Source organism: Geotrypetes seraphini, chromosome 7 (assembly GCF_902459505.1).
Source record: "Geotrypetes seraphini chromosome 7, aGeoSer1.1, whole genome shotgun sequence".
Taxonomy (NCBI): Eukaryota; Metazoa; Chordata; class Amphibia; order Gymnophiona; family Dermophiidae; genus Geotrypetes; species Geotrypetes seraphini.
Window position 1 is genome coordinate 116,710,585 of NC_047090.1, and position 18,124 is coordinate 116,728,708.

Genomic DNA, 18,124 nt, shown 5'->3' on the forward strand with positions numbered 1-18,124 from the left:
AAAACCCAATTGGCCTGGTGTTCCTCCAGGACAGGGTTGGGAACCACTGCATTAGATATTCCTCTGTCTCCAGAGTGCTTACAATCTAAGGGCTCCTTTTATCAAGGCGCGCTACGGGGGTTAGCGCATCGGACATTTCATCACACGCTAACCCCCCGCGGCAGCCTAAAATCCTAACGCCTCATCAATGGAGGCATTAGGTACTAGCGCGGCAAGCGGTTTAACGTGCGGTAGTCCGCACGTTAAACCGCTACCGCGCCTTTGTAAAAGGACCCCTAAGTTTCTTCCCGTAGCGTAGCCAGACTTGCTGTGTTTGGTGGGCCCAGGGTTAACTTGGGCGGGTCTTTCTGACCCTCCCCTTAGTTCAGAACCCCCCTTGCCCTTTCCCCTCATAGATATACAGTATAAAGTATAGGGGTTTTCACCTTCCCTTCCATCCCAATACCCAACATCTCTCCCTCTCTCTTCTTTTCCAGAAAGATTCTTTATTATACCTGTTTCTTCAGGACTTACATTTTTACTTCTCTCTTCCTCTGTATTCTTGGCTTGGGTTGGGGAAACTTACTCCTTTTACACTCTCAAGAACAAATATTTCTGTGAAATATCAGAAGCATTGTCATAGTACACCAGAAATAGTGGACAGAATTTTCTCCTTTAGGAATAGGAAACTGACCATTTCATTCTCCGTTCCAAGGACATGTTTGAGAGAATCAAGAGACTGACCTTCTTCATCTTTCACTACAAATCCACTGATACTCTCCACGGAAATTCCATAACAAATCCTGAGCTGTACCATTGTGGCTACCCCTGGAGGGTAGTACCATAGCAACATGATTCAGTCCACTCTGGTCTCATTTTGCATATGCTCTGTGCTAGGCAAATCATAAACTTAGGTAACTTAGTAACAGATGGCACATAAAGACCAGCAATGTGGCTAGAGTCATACCTGCCTCTCTGCACAGAAAACTAGCATAGCCTGACCTGTTATTTTAGGTAGGGCTTCCAAAATTATCCCCCCACCACAAACACACACACACTTTATTCTGCATCTTGTTCTCTCTCCTCCATCCCCACATCTGGCGTTTGCCGCAATCCATCCATGGCCCAGCAACTCCCCCCTCCTAGTGTACCTCAGCTCCTTCACGGTAGTGGTAGCGACATGCATCCACTGCCGGTGCCACTGCTACCCTCTGTCACTTCCTGTTTCCTTTCTGGCAGGATGCAGCAGAGAGAGGCCTGCGGGGCTGGCTCAGACAGTAGGTGCACGTCACTGCCCTTGCCTGCGAAAGTGATGACGTACACTAGGAAGGGAAAGGTTTAGAAAGAGGGGGGAATTGCTGGATCGTGGGCAGGCGGGGGAAAATGCTAGATTTGGATGTGGAAAAAAGGGAAGCAAGGTGGCAACTGTTGAATTATTTTGGGTGGGCCTGTTTCCACCCAGGCCTTCCCATAACTATGCCACTGGTGAAGAACCTGCTTAATTACCTCCTCTTTGCCTTTGTTTATGATTGTACTTGCTACTCCTTGCAGCTAACACCCCTCTATGACCTTTTGAAATGTGAAAATCATTTGTTTTGCTTTGATCTCATGTTCTTGCTATATAGGGATCTCTGATTATCTCACTTTATTTTCTTTATCCATGAATACATCATAAGGGAATAGCAGTAACATAGAACAAATTTAAGGTATCAAATAATTTGATTTCACGAAGCAATAGGAATGCAACATCAATATCAAAAAATACTCTGCACGATATGACACCAAAAGACAAATTCTGTCATGGTTTTTGATGCCACTATCTCTACCAGGAGGGTGTTCCAGGCATCCTACAAAATGTCATTGATGCTGTTAACATCCCACATTTCCATATCTTTCCAGGACTATGTCAAAATTATATGAAGATGCTAATTGGTCCCATAAAGATCTGGAGGAGCCAATAAATGATGCCAGGGAGCATGTGTCCAAAAGCAAGACAAGCATATTTTCCTGGGAGCGTCTGAAATATTATCGCAAGGAGCTGAGTGAGAGGGCCAAGGAGGGCCATAAGACATCTTTTACAGATTTGTGGGGGCTGATGCTTGAATTCATGTTTCATGATGGAGTAAGTAGTTCACTTTTTTAACAGCACTGATATATTCCTGTCAGAAGGGCTAGTAATTCCTATTCTATTTTTTTTATGAGACCAAAAATCTTAAAAGAAATGTTATCTGTGCATTTGTCCAGTCAGTCCTACAGATTGACTAGTTGAGAGGATCTACAGATATGCATTTTTAACCAGTACATACAAAGAGAAACTTATTCCAACATTAAGGGTTCCTTTTATCAAGGTGCGCTACGGGGGTTAGCGTGTCGGACATTTCATCACGCGCTAACCCCCGCGGCAAGCCAAAATACTAACACCTCATCAATGGAGGCATTAGCGGCTAGCGCGGCAGGCGGTTTAACGCGCAGTATTCTGCACGTTAAACCCCTACCGCTCCTTGATAAAAGGACCCCTAAATAAAGAATAAATGCTAAATAGTCTTCAGTATAAATGACATATGTCTGACTGAAGATGGAGACAACCATAATAATTCCAATCTGTGTTCCAGAAATGAACTGCTTAGCATTGGTGTACTATAACAAACCCTTCCTAATCAGAAAATACTTCTTGTATTAATGGCTTTCTGTACCCTGTTTAGAGCTGTACTAAGTAGCTTATTTTACTATTTGGCTGAATACGGATAAAAATATTATTTAGCTGTATATGAATAATGGGCATAGGGCTTTAACATAAATAATAAAAGCAACAACATGAAATCAGACATTGTTTATTTCAATAGGATTTAGCATGTTAGAGCCCCAGGTTATTCCTATTCAAATGTAAATCACTATTCAGGTGAATATGACTAATGTATTTGCAGCACTATTTGGTGCTGAATCAAATCGAATACAGGCAGTCCCCGAGTTACAGACGCCCAACTTAAGTACGACTCATACTTAAGAGTGCTTCATTTGATTTCACTGAGCAGTATTTCCAGTGGCATAGACTCCTACACCTCTCCTGCAGCAGGTTCAGGAATGATGCATGGCCGCATTTAGAACAGTGTGTGGTTGTGCATGCTGTACCTTAGAGGGAACACTGGACAGTTGGTCCTTTTGTCAGCTGGGAGCAGAGGTGAGCGGCAAGAATCTTAAAATCTACAAGTTCTGAGTTACGTACAAATCTGACTTAAGAACAGCTTTAAAAATGTAACTCGTTCTTAACCTGGGGACTGACTGTGTAAATATTTGGTACAGTCCTAATCCTGTTATCTAATTTTCCATGGGGTTTTTTTTTCAATTTGAAAGGTTATTGTTTTACTTTTAGGATGTCATGATTTCTACCAAGCTTTTTTTTTTTTTTTTTTTTTTACAAGGTTTATATGTTTCTTAATTTTAAAAAATGTTTGTATATTGTAATAGTAATCAAAAGGATAAAGGCCAACGTTTAGTATCCTATCTCTGAAAACTCACCATTTCTTTTCTCCTTTGTCCGTCCTCACAATTCTTTCCTTTCTGTTAAAATCCTTTAGAAGAACTGAGCAATTTTGTCTATTTCAAGTTTTACATATTTCAATCCATTCAATCCTGGAATCTATCTGCCTTCCTGATTGTCAAGAACAGACTATTCTCTGATGCAAATGGTCCCCTTTGTACCCCAAACCGTAGAGATGTTCCTCACACAGTCTTGGCAATATTTTGTTTCTGTTGAAATTAGTCTTTGTATCCTCTGTGATTAATATGCGGTTTTTACCTTTCCCCATAATCAGGTACTTGAGAATACGCTTTCAGATCAGCAGAGGGCAGTGAATGAAGGGCAGAATCCTTTACCTCTGTGTCTGGCAATGAATGTTAAAGATGCCAACAACAGCACTTTAGACTTCAAAGGTACTTATTCCAGACTTCCTGTTTGATTTTAGAACTGGGAAGCCTTTGTACAAATGTAGGAGCAATTTCATAACAGGACACTTATGTAGAATGTAAAAAAAAACAAATTTTCTATTTTATAAAATTAACATAGGTGGCTATGGGTGTTTTATTTTAAACAAAAATAATAATAATAATAATAATTTTATTCTTATATACCGCCATACCCAGCGAGTTCTAGGCGGTTTACATCAGTTAATTAAGATCCGCGATGACACGCAGATTTACAAACATTTGATCAGAAATGCAAGCAGCAATGAGGGAGAGGATAGAAGGTAAGGTAGAGAAAGGGAGATCAAGAAGGAAGGAGAAGAGCAATAAGAGGGGGGGGGGGTTAGGATTTATTGCTGGAGTAGGGGGAGATTAAGGGTCCTGTTCACGGAATAGGTGAGTTTTGAGTAATTTTCTGAAGCCGAGATAGGTGGGAGCCTCGAGTACCATTGGGCTAGCCATGGGTTCAGCTTAGCCGCCTGGAAGGCGAAGGTTTTGTCTAGGAATCTTTTGAGATGACATAGTTTTAGAGAGGGGAAGGCAAACAGCTGGATTCTGTGGGATTTCTTATTGGTGCAATTCAGATTAAAATGAGGATTGATGTATCTTGTCGATGAATCAAATACTGTTTTGTAGCAGAAGCAGCGAACTTGAATAGGACTCTGGTTCCCCCCCCCAAAAAAAAAAAACCAACAACAACAACAAAAAAAAACCTGGCACGAATCAGCAGATGGATGTTTTTTTCACAAAAATGTCCAAATCGCTATTTTCAAAACTCAATGTAAAGATGTTTTTTCTCTGAAGCTCATCTAAATCTCAAGGGAGTTTTCTAGAAGTGTGTTTTGGATGGGACTAGGGCAAGCTTACAATTTGGATGATTTTCTGCAATAATGGAACATTGTAAAAATGTCCAGGGCAAAAAAAAAAAAAGGGATGCTTTTGGCTAGATCTGTTTCAATAATAACTAAGTGCCAAAATGGTGCCCAAAATGACCAGATGACCACTGGAGGAAATAAAGGCAAGATCTCCCCTTTAATCTCCAGTGGTCACTGACCTTCTCCCATCCCCTTATAAGAGGAAAGGCCATTATATTTGCAGTTATCATAGAGCCTGGTATATAGTGTTGATTTCACCTTTTATCAGCAAGCAGTTCCCTGGAGTAGCCTAGTGGTTGGTGTAGTGGACTATAGAGAAGGGGACCTAGGCCCATATCCCACTATAATTGGTACACTTGTGGCAGAAAATCATACAATACCTACTAAAGCCACTTAGAGGTGGCAGCTTCAGACATAAGGGTTCTTGTAGTGGTGTACAGTTGGGTACAATACATTTTTTGCTATTCCTGTAGGGCTTATGATGTAATGTATGCCTGGGACCTTTTATGTGAAGTTCATTGCAGCACCCCCTAAGCTGTTCCGCTGGGACGTCTGTGTGGTCAGTCTAGTATGACTGCTAGCTCCCAGATGTCTCAGTGCCTTGTTTTTGTGCGTTTTACTCTTGGACATTTTGTCCTGAGTTCTCTAAATGGTGCCATTATCAGCATGTGCCATAACCGATCACGTGCTAATCACGTGATGGTGCTGTTTAGAGAACTCCGACTCTGGCAAAGGCAGGCTAGGGTGTTCAGCACTACCTTTGACATGAATCACACCTACGGAGGTGCCCACCGGCGCATACACCACGTACAGCATTATCCACCCCTACAGTGGCATTGGGTGCTGGTAGGCGCCTGGAAATCTCTTTTAAAATAACTTTTATACAGCATTTCCCCCTTAACTCAGGTGCCAGTAGGACACCTACCAGCACCTAAGTTAAGGGGCCTTTATAAAAAGGGCCTTTGTGTTGAAAATGGTTCTTAAAGAAAGATACACTGAGCACAAAAACATCTAAAACATGATGATTTTCAGACCAATAAAGGTAAACATTTTTTCTGGTTCAAAAATGGCCATGTTTGACACTGGATTTTTGGAATGTATTCATCCGTCTATACCAATGCATCGCAAACTGTGGGTTCATAGTCAAATGTGCGCAAGACAAATGCACGAAGACAAATGAGCGCAAGATGTCTGAGCGCAAGACAAGTGAGCACAACTGTTCTGAATTGTCTTGCACTGAATTGTCTTTGCGCTGAATTGTCTTGCGCTAAATTTTCTTGCGCTCACGTGTCTGCGCACAATTGTCTTGTGCGCATTTGACGTGCCACCCAAACTGTGTGCTGCGGCACACAAGTGTGCTGTGACAGATTCCAGGTGTGCTGTCGGCACCAGCACTGGCTGACTGCTTACAGGACATGCCTCTCGCGGTGGGAGGCATGTCCTGTAGGCAGTCAGCTGGGGCCAATGACTATCTTCATCGCCAGCGTCTCTCCTCCTCTTCCCATACCTCCCCTCCTTCAGGATCCCCCACCATCAAAGTGACAGGTTCAGGGTCACAGCCAGAGGGTCTCCGTGCATCTACGGCCATCAACATGATGATGTCATACATGCACATGATGTCATCGCATTGACATCCACGCATTTCTGGATGTCTTCTGGCTGCGACATCGGGTTAAGTGGCACCGAAAAGTTTGCAGGACATTGGTCTATACCCTGCCCTTATCATGTTGTCTGTTTAGTGAACTTGTCATAACATGTTTTCTACTTAGTTAACTTTTCTATTACTGTGATGTATTTAACAAATGTTGGATGTATGAATAAATAAATATAGGCATGGACCATGGACATGCACACATGTATGTCCTGGAAAGTAAATATCTGGAACTTCTTGTGATCATCTCTAATCCTTTGATGTCTTATTCTGTGTACCCATCCTCAAAGCTAGCCATATGTCTTCAGGTTTATTTTTTTGTTTTTGTTTTTGTCTCTATGTTTGCAGAATGGTGTGAGTTCTCCCCATATGAAGTTCGCCTTTTGAAGTATGGAGCCTCCATTCGTGCAGAGGATTTTGGAAGCGAGTTCTTCATGGGACGGTTGATAAAGAAGGTCCCAGAATCCAAGCTTTGCTACCTACAAGGTAATACATTATCTATCTAAATCCAACCAGTCTAGAATGTAGCTGGCCTTGTGCAATCCTAGGACTTTGCTACCTACTGGTCCCACAGTAACCTGGATTGTTCTGTGGGACCTAAATATCTTAGAATGCCAGAACAAAGGGCAGACTGGAGACCTAAAAGAGATCTGAAAATCTTTAGAAAGCCTGCATTCTAAATACACCTTTCCCCTCACAGGGAATTCTCGAACCACATACAGTGTCTTTATTTTTTATTAATTTCTTTTTAAACAACAGGAGCAATTTTTCCACAACTGGTGATGCTCTGCAGGAATAGCATGCAGAGCAGCCCTGGTAAAAGGGAAGGGGAGGGGGTGGACTATGCCTGGCGCCTGCTCAGAAAGAGCAGTCACAGCTCCTCACCCCCATCCCTCCTGTCAGGTTCCTGCCAGGGAAGAGCCTGCCATTGCCCTACTCTGATTGTAGTAGAGGAATCCCCAATCAGCTAATCGAGGCTTCAAAGAGTCCTGCCGGCTCAGCTGATCAGGGATTCCCCTGCTGCAATCAGCTCAGCTGGCAGGAAAGCAGGGCAGCAGCAGGCTCTTGTTTGGTAGGAGTTGCCTAATAGAAGGGATGGGGGCACCAGGCACAGTTCCTCCCTCTTTTACCAGTGCTGCTCCACACAAATAGCATGCATATAATTTGCATGCTATTTGTGCAGAGCATCACCAGTTGGGGGGGAAATTGCTCCCACCATGGCATTTTATATCGTGGCATCAGAGCACTGGGCTTCAGGGCCTCAGTCCTTTCTGTTTTCCCCTTCCATTTGGAATTCTCTATCTACCTTTCATCTGGGGTAATCACCAGTGTTCCTGTTCTCCCTAGTTTCCTAGCAAAACCTCTGTTCCTTCTTCCCATGTGCTATCTCAGATCGTTTCCATCTAATTCCCATTCTTCCAGTCCTACGCTTCCCCCAACTCTATCCACAATCCTACCTCTCTCTTCCCTCTATAACTCCCTTCATAGTTAGGCTTTCATTCCTTCAGTCATCCCCCAGTTAATTTGATCCACAGTCTTCTCTCCCTTCCTCCTTCCCTATGCAATCCCAGGTCTCTCTCTGTAGATAACCACCACACCTACCACCTAGGCAAGGGGGAAACTCAATGACCTCGTACGGTTGTACAGTTTTTCTAACAGGAAGTAGGTTCAGGAAAAGGGGATAGGCCCATCACAGTCCCAACATGTTTTGACAGCTGTTATACCATTTTATTTATCTGACTTAACAGATTGTGGAAGATGAAGTATAACAGAGCAGTTAACAACATTTATTGTAGGTTGGGGGGGGGGCAGAAACAAGGTTCATGGGGAGGCAGAAAGGAGAAGCTGAAGCATGTAGGTGTAGAGAAAGGGGTTAGGAGGTGGGCAGGAGTGCTCCAAATACCCACTTGCCCAACAGATTGTCTCATGGTAGCCCTGCAGACCAATACAACCTTCAGCAAACACATTTTAGATGCAGCAGTAGGCCAGAATCAATTTGGATAATAAATGTTAAAAGGTCATTAGCACGAGTCCATTGTATCTGTTTTCACTTGCAGGTTTGTGGAGCAACATCTTTTCAATAAATCTTCTTGATGCCTGGTTTTCCGCTGTGAGTTCTGAGAACTTCTGGCACCGCTGGACCCGAGATAGGATGTCTGAAATTGGTAATATTTTGTTTTCCTTATTTCCATGGTTGGACGAGGGTGGTTTGAAAAGTTTGGTAAAAAAGCAAGTTAAACAACATAGTCTCCATTGAGGGCTATACACTTAGTGTAGCGAGGGTGGGTGATGCCCAGGGAAGTGGCACCCCTCCTCCACCTCTTCTCCACTCCCCGTTCCTTCCTAGCCCCCCTGTCGCACACATGCCCCCCTTCCCCCATACCGCTTGAATTTTCCTGGCAAGAGCAGCATGCCCATGTCATGTCGCTCGCAGGACCAATTCAGATTCAATTACTTATCGTTTTGGGAATGTGGGTGACCCTTTTACTTTGTAGTTCTTGCTGTTTTCATGCCTGCTTATTGTGCATGAACTGATCTTAGCTTTCTTTTTGGGTTTATTTCATAATATTCATAAAAGATATAGCTGGCTAATGGGAGGAGTAGCCTAATGGCTAGTGCAGTGGGTTTTGGACCTGGTGATCTGGGTCTGATTCCCACTGCAGCTCCTTGTGATCTTGGGCAAGCCACTTAACCTTCTATTGCCCCAGGTACAAAGATTGCGAGCCCACTTGGGAAAGAGAGAGTACTTGCATATAGGGCCTGATTTTATATATGTCACCTAAAAAATTGGTGTCTGGTGTGGTGCTAAGCATGATTCTATATGTTAGGCACACTGTATAGATTCACATTAAGCAGCTTAAGATTATCATATTTATGCCAGGGCTTTCTTGGCCTAAATGCCTGTGCCTAAGGTTTGCTTGGTGCAGTAGCACGAATCACCCCAGCACCTAGCCTTGGGCGCCATTTCCTGAATTCTGTCCTTAGCCTCTCTAAATGTGGACACATTACTTAATAGAGGGGCTAAGTTTTCCACAGGACCACAATATGTGGGTCTCTGAGGAGTCTCCCTCTCAATCTATATATAAACGCCTATTAATTGTCTATGTGGTTTACATTCAGGTACTCAGTTATTTGTCCCTATTTGTCTCAGTGGCCTCAAAATCTATCTAACATACCTGGGGCAATTGAAGATTGTGTGACTTGCCCAGGGCCACAAGGAGCAGCAACTAGAGAATGACACGGGGACCGTGTACTGCGATAAAACGCGGGTCACCGCAGTAAATCTGCAGGAATGGAGACATTTGCAACTGGTTTACCACAGGAATGGGGACAAGACCTTTCACCGCCCCGCGGGAGCGGTGAAAAGTCTTACTCCTGTGATAAAAAAAATTGTGCATTGTCAGACTCGGCATCTTCTCCCCAGCTCCTCTTGCGCCTATTTTACCTTCAGGAGCCAGCCATGCCATGATGAAGACAGAAGGAATCTAAAACCAAAGCCTGAGACCAATGTGATTTGAAGTATAAAATTACCAGACAACAAAAAGAAAAAAATTAATTTATTTTATATTTTGTGATTAGAATATTTCAGATTTGAAATATGCATCCTGCTAGAGCTGGTATTAGACATAACTGGGGACCGCAAAGTCCAGGCTGTGCTTCTTTAGCTTCCAGCTGGCTTAGAGCTCTCTCTCTGACCAGGGGGCAGTTGCCCTAGTTGCACTCCCCTAACATTATTCTTGCCATGTGTGACTAAAGTATTCTGTTAGCTTGATTTTTCTATGTAGCATTCTGTAGTAATTTGGTTTGTTCAGTTTTCACAATAGTGAAGGGGATATTTGTGAAAGGGAGGGGAGATGTGTTTTGTTGAACCTTGCTCTGTTTTATTTGTGTTTATAAAATGACAATTGTCAGAGGAGAAGCTTCCGTCCATACACACGCGACTGCAGGGCGGCATAGGCAGGCTTCGCCGGCATCAGTTTCTTTTCTAAGTGCCGCGAAGGTAAGGGGGAGGGAGGGAGATAGATTTGGCCGGAGGGAGGGAGGGAAGTGACTGCACGCCTTCCCTCCCTTAAGTTTCTTTACGCCATGAAGGTAAGGGGGAGGGAGGGAGATTCTCAGGCCGCTGAACGGTAATGAGGTGTCGAGAGGGAAGGGTGGATGCTGTGGGGACGGGGCAGTAAAGGGGACGGCGGGGACGGGGCGGTAAAGGGGATGGCGGGTTCGGGGACGGTGTGGTGAAGGGGACGGCGGGGACGGGGCGGTGAAGGGGACGGTGGTCCGTTGACGGGGCAGTGATGAGAACAGATTTTTTTCCCCGTGTCATTCTCTACCCACAACCTCAGGGTACTGAGGCTATAGTTCTAACCACTAGGCCTCTCCTTTCTCCACCAATATTATTAAAGGTTTGTGGCTATAAAGGTACCTATGTATGTTGTCCTCATCTGACTTAGCGAAAGTTGCCATCTATCTGCTTTTTTGAGCTAAGAGTTGTGAAAGGAGAGATACGTAATAAGAAACCAGAGTTTTAGGAAAACAAACAGGACCAAGGCACAGTGGCAGTGACGTATTAAAGGGGGGGGGGAGTGGACTACCCTGTGTTCAGTCTTTGTAAGGGGCGCAGACACCCGTTCTCCTCTCTGTTCCCATGCTTCTTCCCGACCCCCTCCACCCCCCACCTGCTGCACACATTTGACCCTTCCCTGCCCTAGTATCTCTTTAATTTTCCCTGCATGAGCAGCATTACGAATTTGTTGCTCATGTCAGCGTCACCTCTCTCTGACATCACTTCCGGGCCCCAGGCCTAGGAAGTGACATCAGAGGGATAGCCAACACAACCTGGGCAGCAAGGTCGCACTTAGAAAATTAAAAAGGTACAGGGGAAGGGAAGCGCGTGCGTGGCAGGGAGATGGGGGTTGGGAAGGAGCAGGGTTGGGGGAGAAAAGGGTGGGGGAGGGGCACCACTCACCCTCGCTACGCCACTGCACAGTGGCCCTGAAATCGGGCAAGTGACACATACGGTTTCTTATGGAGCTCTTTCATCCCTTTCTCTTGTTTACTGTTGCAGATGAGGAGTCACTAGTGCGGGAAAAGAGGTCTGGTGATCTGTCTACTCGTGTCCTCACTCCTTCTAACAGTTTTTCTGAAACTCTGAGGGACATTGTAACCAGCCGACCCATAGATGGAGAACATCACAACTTCCTGAAAGGCCTCCAGATGCACAGGACCTACAACCAGCACAGCAATTTCTGCAGCTGGAGAGGTAAATTTCAGCTAGCAAGCTTTCGAGCTCTGCCTGCCCGCTCTTGGACCTTTTCTGATCACTATTCAAAAGCACTTATGAGAGGGGAGTTTGTAATACAAATCAGCGCTGACTGTGGTCGGATCCACCAGAGATGAGTGTTGCCTTTCTTTATAAAAACGCTTGGACCCCGATCAGCTGCGTTTCTTTTTAGAAGGGAAAGGGATTCACGTGACTTGTATTTAAATGCTGTTCGGAGAATATATATCATGAGATAACGTAACCATGGTAACGAAAATGCATTCACGTGATTTATGTTGAAAACGCAAAGAGTCAAGGGAATCATACATAACACACGTTGACGTGATGATGTGTTCACGTGCTGTACGTGCGCGTGTCCTCCGATGGTCAAGCGGCCTCTAGTGGCGCGCTCAGTTGTCTTGCGCTGAGTTGTCTTGCGCTGAGTTGTCGCTGCGCTCAATTGTCTTGCGCTGAAATGTCGGTGCGCTGAATTGTCTTGCGCGCAATTGTCTTTGCGCTTATTTGTCTGCGCTATTTTGTCTGCGCGCAATTGTCTTGCGCGTTTTTGACCTGTCACCGTGAATGATAGAATAACTCAAGTCTGTAATTAAAGCCGAATTTATTCAGCTCTAATTTCCTTTAATAATATTGTTAAGTTGTTTTCTTTCCTGGAAGAATTTCTTTCTTGTCTCTTTCCTCTCTTCTACTTTATTTGAGGACTATGTATTAAGGTATAATTGTTTCTTAGCCAGTTTTGGCTTGATTTATAATTTTTAAATCCAATAGTTAATTGGTTGTAGTAATTTCTTTATATTCCCTGTTAAGCACAATTATGTACTTAAATGAAAATCAAATAAATAAATTAAAAAAAAAACAAAAACAAAAACGCTTGGGAGGGGAAGTGATTAAGGTTGAGGCATTATTATAGAAAAAAAAAAATTTTTTTTAATGTGTCAAGGGATCGGAGGAAGGAGTGAACATAAATGATTATGGAAACAATGGTACAGGATGTGGACCTGAAATGATTTATAGATCTTAAGAGGTCCTATAATCTGATTTTCCAGTACACTATGACATGTTCACTCTCCAGTAGAAGTGAAATGTCCAAGGCAAAGTTTTAATAATAATTTTATTTTTATATACCGCCAAACCCAAAGTAGTTCAAGGTGGTTTACAATAAGAAGAGCTGGACAGTCAGTGAAAAAATAACAATGAAGTCTTTGAATACATGAATATTTGTAGGGAGGAAGAGAGACAGAGTAAAAAAGTTACAATGTAGGAACATCGAGTACATATAAGTAGAATATAAGGCTTTAAGAGTTCTTGGTTACAAATCGGTTAAACAGGTTGGTTTTAACTAGTTTTCTGAAGTTAAGATAGGATGAGGAGTGCTTGATGATGTTGCCTAGCCAGCCGTTAGAAACATAGTAAGATGACGGCAGGTAAGGGCTACTGCCCATCAAGTCTGCCCACACCATTGACCCACCCTTATAATTCTACTGACCCCCTTAACTCTACTGACCTGCTTTATTAAGTCAATATCCTAGCGACCCTATTCATTGGTATGACCCTCGCAGTGATCCCACATAGGTATCCCATTTATTCTTGAAGTCTGGGATACTGCGGGCCTCGATCACCTGTACTGGAAGCTTGTTCCAATGCTCTATCACTCGTTCCGTGAAGAAGTACTTCCTGACGTCTCCACGAAACTTCCCTCCCCTGAGTTTGAGCGGATGTCCTCTTGTGTTCGAGGGTCTTTTGAGAAGAAAGATATCATCTTCCACCTTGACCCGTCCCGTGATGTACTTAAATGTCTCAATCATGTCTCCCTTCTCCCTACGCTCCTCGAGAGTATAGAGTTGCAATTTGTTCAGTCTTTCTTTGTACGAGAGACCTTTTAGCCCCGAGACCATCCTGGTGGCCATCCGCTGAACCGACTCAATTCTGAGCACATCTTTACGGTAATGTGGCCTCCAGAATTGCACACAGTATTCTAGATGAGGTCTCACCATGGCTCTGTACAATGGCATCATGACCTCAGGCTTCCTGTTGACAAAACTTCTCTTGATACAACCCATCATCTGCCGTGCCTTAGATGAAGCCTTCTCCATTTGATTGGCAGTCTTTATGTCTGCACTGATGAACACTCCCAAGTCTCGTTCTGCCATAGTCTTGGTCAAAGTTTCTCCATTCAAGGTGTAATTTCTGCATGGTTTTCCATTTCCGAGATGCATGACCTTACATTTCTTGGCGTTGAAGCCCAGCTGCCAGATAGAGGACCAACTTTCTAAAGTATGGAGGTCCTGTTCCATAGTATCCTGTAGATTGTAGCCGTTTACGATATTGTATAGTTTGTTGACTTGCTTGGAAAGCAAGAGTTCTGTCAAGGAATTTTTTGTATCGGCAGGTTTTTATTATAGGGTGGCTATTCTGCGTGTAGGCCTGGTGGAACTATCCAATTTAAAATGTGAGACCAGGTTTAGGGGGGCCAAACCAAGAATAGATTTGAAACAAACGCAGGCAGATTTGAACAACACTCTTGTTTCTAGGGGCAGCCAATGAAGTTTTTGGTCATAGGGAGTTATGTGATCCCATTTTTTTATACCGAAAATCAGTCGCACTGCCGAATTTTGTATGATTCGGAGTCTTTGAATGGTTTTCTTTAGAGACAATATTTAAAAAGCAGTATTTTATCTAGTGGATGAAAAAGTATTAACCCTTAATTTTTTGGGTTTATAATGAGAAGTTTTTCTAGTAGGAGATTGCTTAATCATCTTTTCATCCATTTGTTCTATACAAGTTTTGATTTTGGTTGGATGTTGTTTGAGGCTGGTTTTTGTGTCATCTTAAACTGACTATAAGGCTGCCAGGAAAGGTTCTGTAAGGGATTACAGTCACCGCGCCCCGCAAGTTCGTAAATCGTGGACTCAGTAACTTGTGGTATTTTCCGACCGCCACTTCCTTGCACTAAAGTCATGGTTACACCAATCAGGAGCTGCTTTGACACGCTATCTAGTGTGTCAAAGCAGCTCCTGATTGGTGTATCTTGATTTTAGTACCAGGAAGAGGCAGTCAGAAAATACCGCAAATGATTTTCAGCACCTGCCGGCGCCCCAGATGCCCTCTCCTGCCTCTCCTGCCTTCGATCAGCCCCGTAAACTGCATTTGTGGTTTTTCTAAATTCACGGGTGTTCCTGGAATGAAACCCCCGCAAATTTCGGGGGAGTACTGTACATTTCTTTCTGAGATCTAGGATTTACTTAACTTGCAAACTAAATTTCTTTCCTATCTCTGGAAGGTTTAAATAGAACACTTGAAAGGCTTTTCTCCTAGAGGAAGATGCAGAAATGATAGCAAATTACTACCTGTCTTTCAGACACAGAACTGGATTCGTCTCCTAATCAGTTGACACCATTAGCAGAGGATCTATGCCTGGTGGACAGTGCCTATTACATAAATGCTAGTTACCCGCCACTCCTAAGGAAGCCCAGAAAAGTGGATGTCATCCTCTCCTTCGATTATGGGTTGACAGGACACTTCAAAGTAAGTAACTTTCATGTAATTTTCTCCAGTAGCGCTGATGATTTGTGAACAGAATTCACTTTAACCAGATGCGCCGTCAGACCTCCAATTTTGGGGGTGCCGGTGCACAAGATTGCGGGAGGGGGAGCATAACCTTTATTTCACCCTGCAACCCCCATATATTTGAGCTGGTGAGGGTCTCCAACCCCGCCAGCAGTGCTGTTCCCACCTGCAGCCACTGCCAACTCCATGCTGGGCCTCCCTTCTGTCCCCAGTACATACTCAGTTTAATGAAAACTGAGCTTACATGGTGGAGAGGAGGATACCCAGTGCTGAAACAGCAGTGGGCACGAGTGGAGGAGCACTTCCACTTGTGAGGCATGGGTATGTGTGTGCATGTGTGTTCCAAACACAAATTAGGGGGTCTAGACCCCGAAGCCTCTCCCCCCTTGTGGTTACATCCATGATTTAAACTCTCCACAGGAAGAAAATCCTCACACTGCAATTGATTCTTGCAACTGCTTGATCTTACTTTCAATTGACTCTTTATGTGAAGCCTATATGACTGGTATCAGGTGTCTGGGGGCAGGGGTGGGGGGAGGAATTTTCACAAACTTTGTTTGGTTAAGCAAAAGGATTATTTGAAAGTCCCTCAATCTGGGTATAGGTGAAAAGCGTGTTTTGGAATAATGCTTGCACCTTAGAACATAAGAGATGCCGCTGCTGGGTCAGACCAGTGGTCGATCGCGCCCAGCAGTCCGCTCACACGGTGGCCCTTTTGGTCAAAGACCAGTGCCCTAACTGAGACTAGCCTTACCAGCATACGTCCTTGTTCAGTAGGAACTTGTCTAACTTTGTCTTGAATCCCTGGAGGGTGTTTTCCCCTATGACAGCCTCCGGAAGAGCATTCCAGTTTTCCACCACTCTCTGGGTGAAGAAGAACTTCCTTACGTTTGTACGGAATCTATCCCCTTTCAACTTTAAAGAGTGCCCACATTCAACAGGAGCATGCTGAAAAGGGGTGTGGGGGGGAGGGTTAGAGCAGGAGTAGTTTTGTATTTTTAAAAGAGTGCACATTGGTGTATTCAGAATCAGTACTTGTGGAAGAAGTAGGTGGAAATTCCCTTGGATTGTCTAAACTTTTACTTTAGGCAATTCTGAAAGTGTAAATGCAGCTATAGGTTCTCTTAAAAAACTGGTGCAAAGGCTGCAAGTAAGAAGCAAACCTCAAAACCAGTGGAGTACCTGGAGTAAACACTACACTATACTTATATCAAACGCCCGTTATTTTACGCTGAGTATATTGCCACTAATTTTTGTCTTAATAAGAACATTATTTGAAAGGAGGAAAAAAGCCTCAGGAGCCCCAGTGAGCAGTGCTGCACCAAAGCTATGAAGGAAGGCACTGTGCAAACGTGCTGGCTCCCCTGCAATCCTCTATCATTGGCAAAAAACAACCTCTTACTAATTAAACATGCATCATAAACGTACTAATAAGCAAAGTAAATGGAAATAAGTGCTTATCTGAAAAATATCCTGCCAAGTTGTGCCCTCACTCACTGTGCTCGCAAAGGATTACTTATTAATACGTTTATGATACACATTTATGTTGCATGTTGAATTAGTATGAGGTTTTTTTAATGGCCAATGATAGAGGCTCCTTCCTTCATAGCTTTGGTGCAGCACTGCTCTCCGGGGCTCCTGAGGCTTCTTTCCTCCTTTCAAATAACGTTATTAAGGCAAAAATTAGCGGCAATATATTCAGCGTAAAATAACTGGAGCTTAATATTAGAACAGAGCAAGTAAGAAGCATCCACAGACTTTACAACCATGTGGGCAGACTGAAAATTGCTCTCTACAGAGTTAATTTTAGGAAGCATGTTCATGCAGAAAATTCTTTGTATAAAACTGCTGTCAAGAAGTATGTTTAAAGGAAAAGTGCACCTTTGTACATGTTTACAGTGTTTTGGGGGGCAAATTTTCCATGAGGGCCTAACAGCAAGATACACAATAAACAGCCTGAGTAGCTTTCCTTCGATAATTGGCTAAAACTTAAATGGGCACAGAAGTACCTGTCTATCTTGGCTCTGCTATATCTGTGAATGAATGGATTATATGTTGGAAAATATGAGCATACAGTAGATTTGAAAATTTAGAGCATGTGTGCACTCCCATCTCCCTAGCCTCACCACGCTCGCTAAAATGACCAGGTTTTGAGCGGCTATATTTGGCCTCTTGGCAAAGAACAAATCAAAAGATGGTCTTGCTCGGTTTCAAAATTTCCCCCATGCAGCTTAACATAAACATTTTACTCGGTTGACTAATAAATTAATGGTTTAAACCAGGGGTCTCAAAGTCCCTCCTTGAGGGCCGCAATCCAGTCGGGTTTTCAGGATTTCCCCAATGAATATGCATGAGATCTATGTGCATGCACTGCTTTCAATGCACATTCATTGGGGAAATCCTGAAAACCTGACTGGATTGCGGCCCTCAAGGAGGGACTTTGAGATCCCTGGTTTAAACCTACCCTTCTTGACTTCTAATACAGTTTCTCAAATACATGTTCTGAGATTTTAAGTGCTCAAATGCTCATATCTAAAGCTATGATTAATATTTCAATAAGCAAAACATTAACTTGAATATTTCCATTTGGGTATAATGCCATGCCAAGGTCTGTAGTAGATTCTGTTGACGCTCAGGGTTACAACTGAACATTCCAATAGTTTGAATAATAGGAGTATAAAGTCTGTATTGCCGGTATATTTTATAACTCCTATAAATTGATTACCAGCTTCTTTAATTAATTCATCCAAAACTCTAATTCTTCTTTTATATATTCTCTAATCTTAGAATTATTCTTTCTTGTAAATAAATAAA

At 43.4% G+C, this 18,124-nt stretch overlaps 1 protein-coding gene across 1 annotated transcript in view; it reads left to right on the top strand.

Annotated features, from left to right (window-relative positions):
• Positions 1–18,124, top strand: part of PLA2G4D (phospholipase A2 group IVD) — a 45,752-nt gene that overhangs the window by 19,789 nt on the left and 7,839 nt on the right. Inside the window, exons 9-14 of the mRNA XM_033951263.1 lie at positions 1,879–2,101; positions 3,792–3,909; positions 6,814–6,951; positions 8,523–8,630; positions 11,531–11,725; positions 15,102–15,268. Of these exons, the coding sequence (XP_033807154.1) occupies positions 1,879–2,101; positions 3,792–3,909; positions 6,814–6,951; positions 8,523–8,630; positions 11,531–11,725; positions 15,102–15,268 (949 nt within the window). The remainder of the gene's footprint in view (positions 1–1,878; positions 2,102–3,791; positions 3,910–6,813; positions 6,952–8,522; positions 8,631–11,530; positions 11,726–15,101; positions 15,269–18,124) is intronic.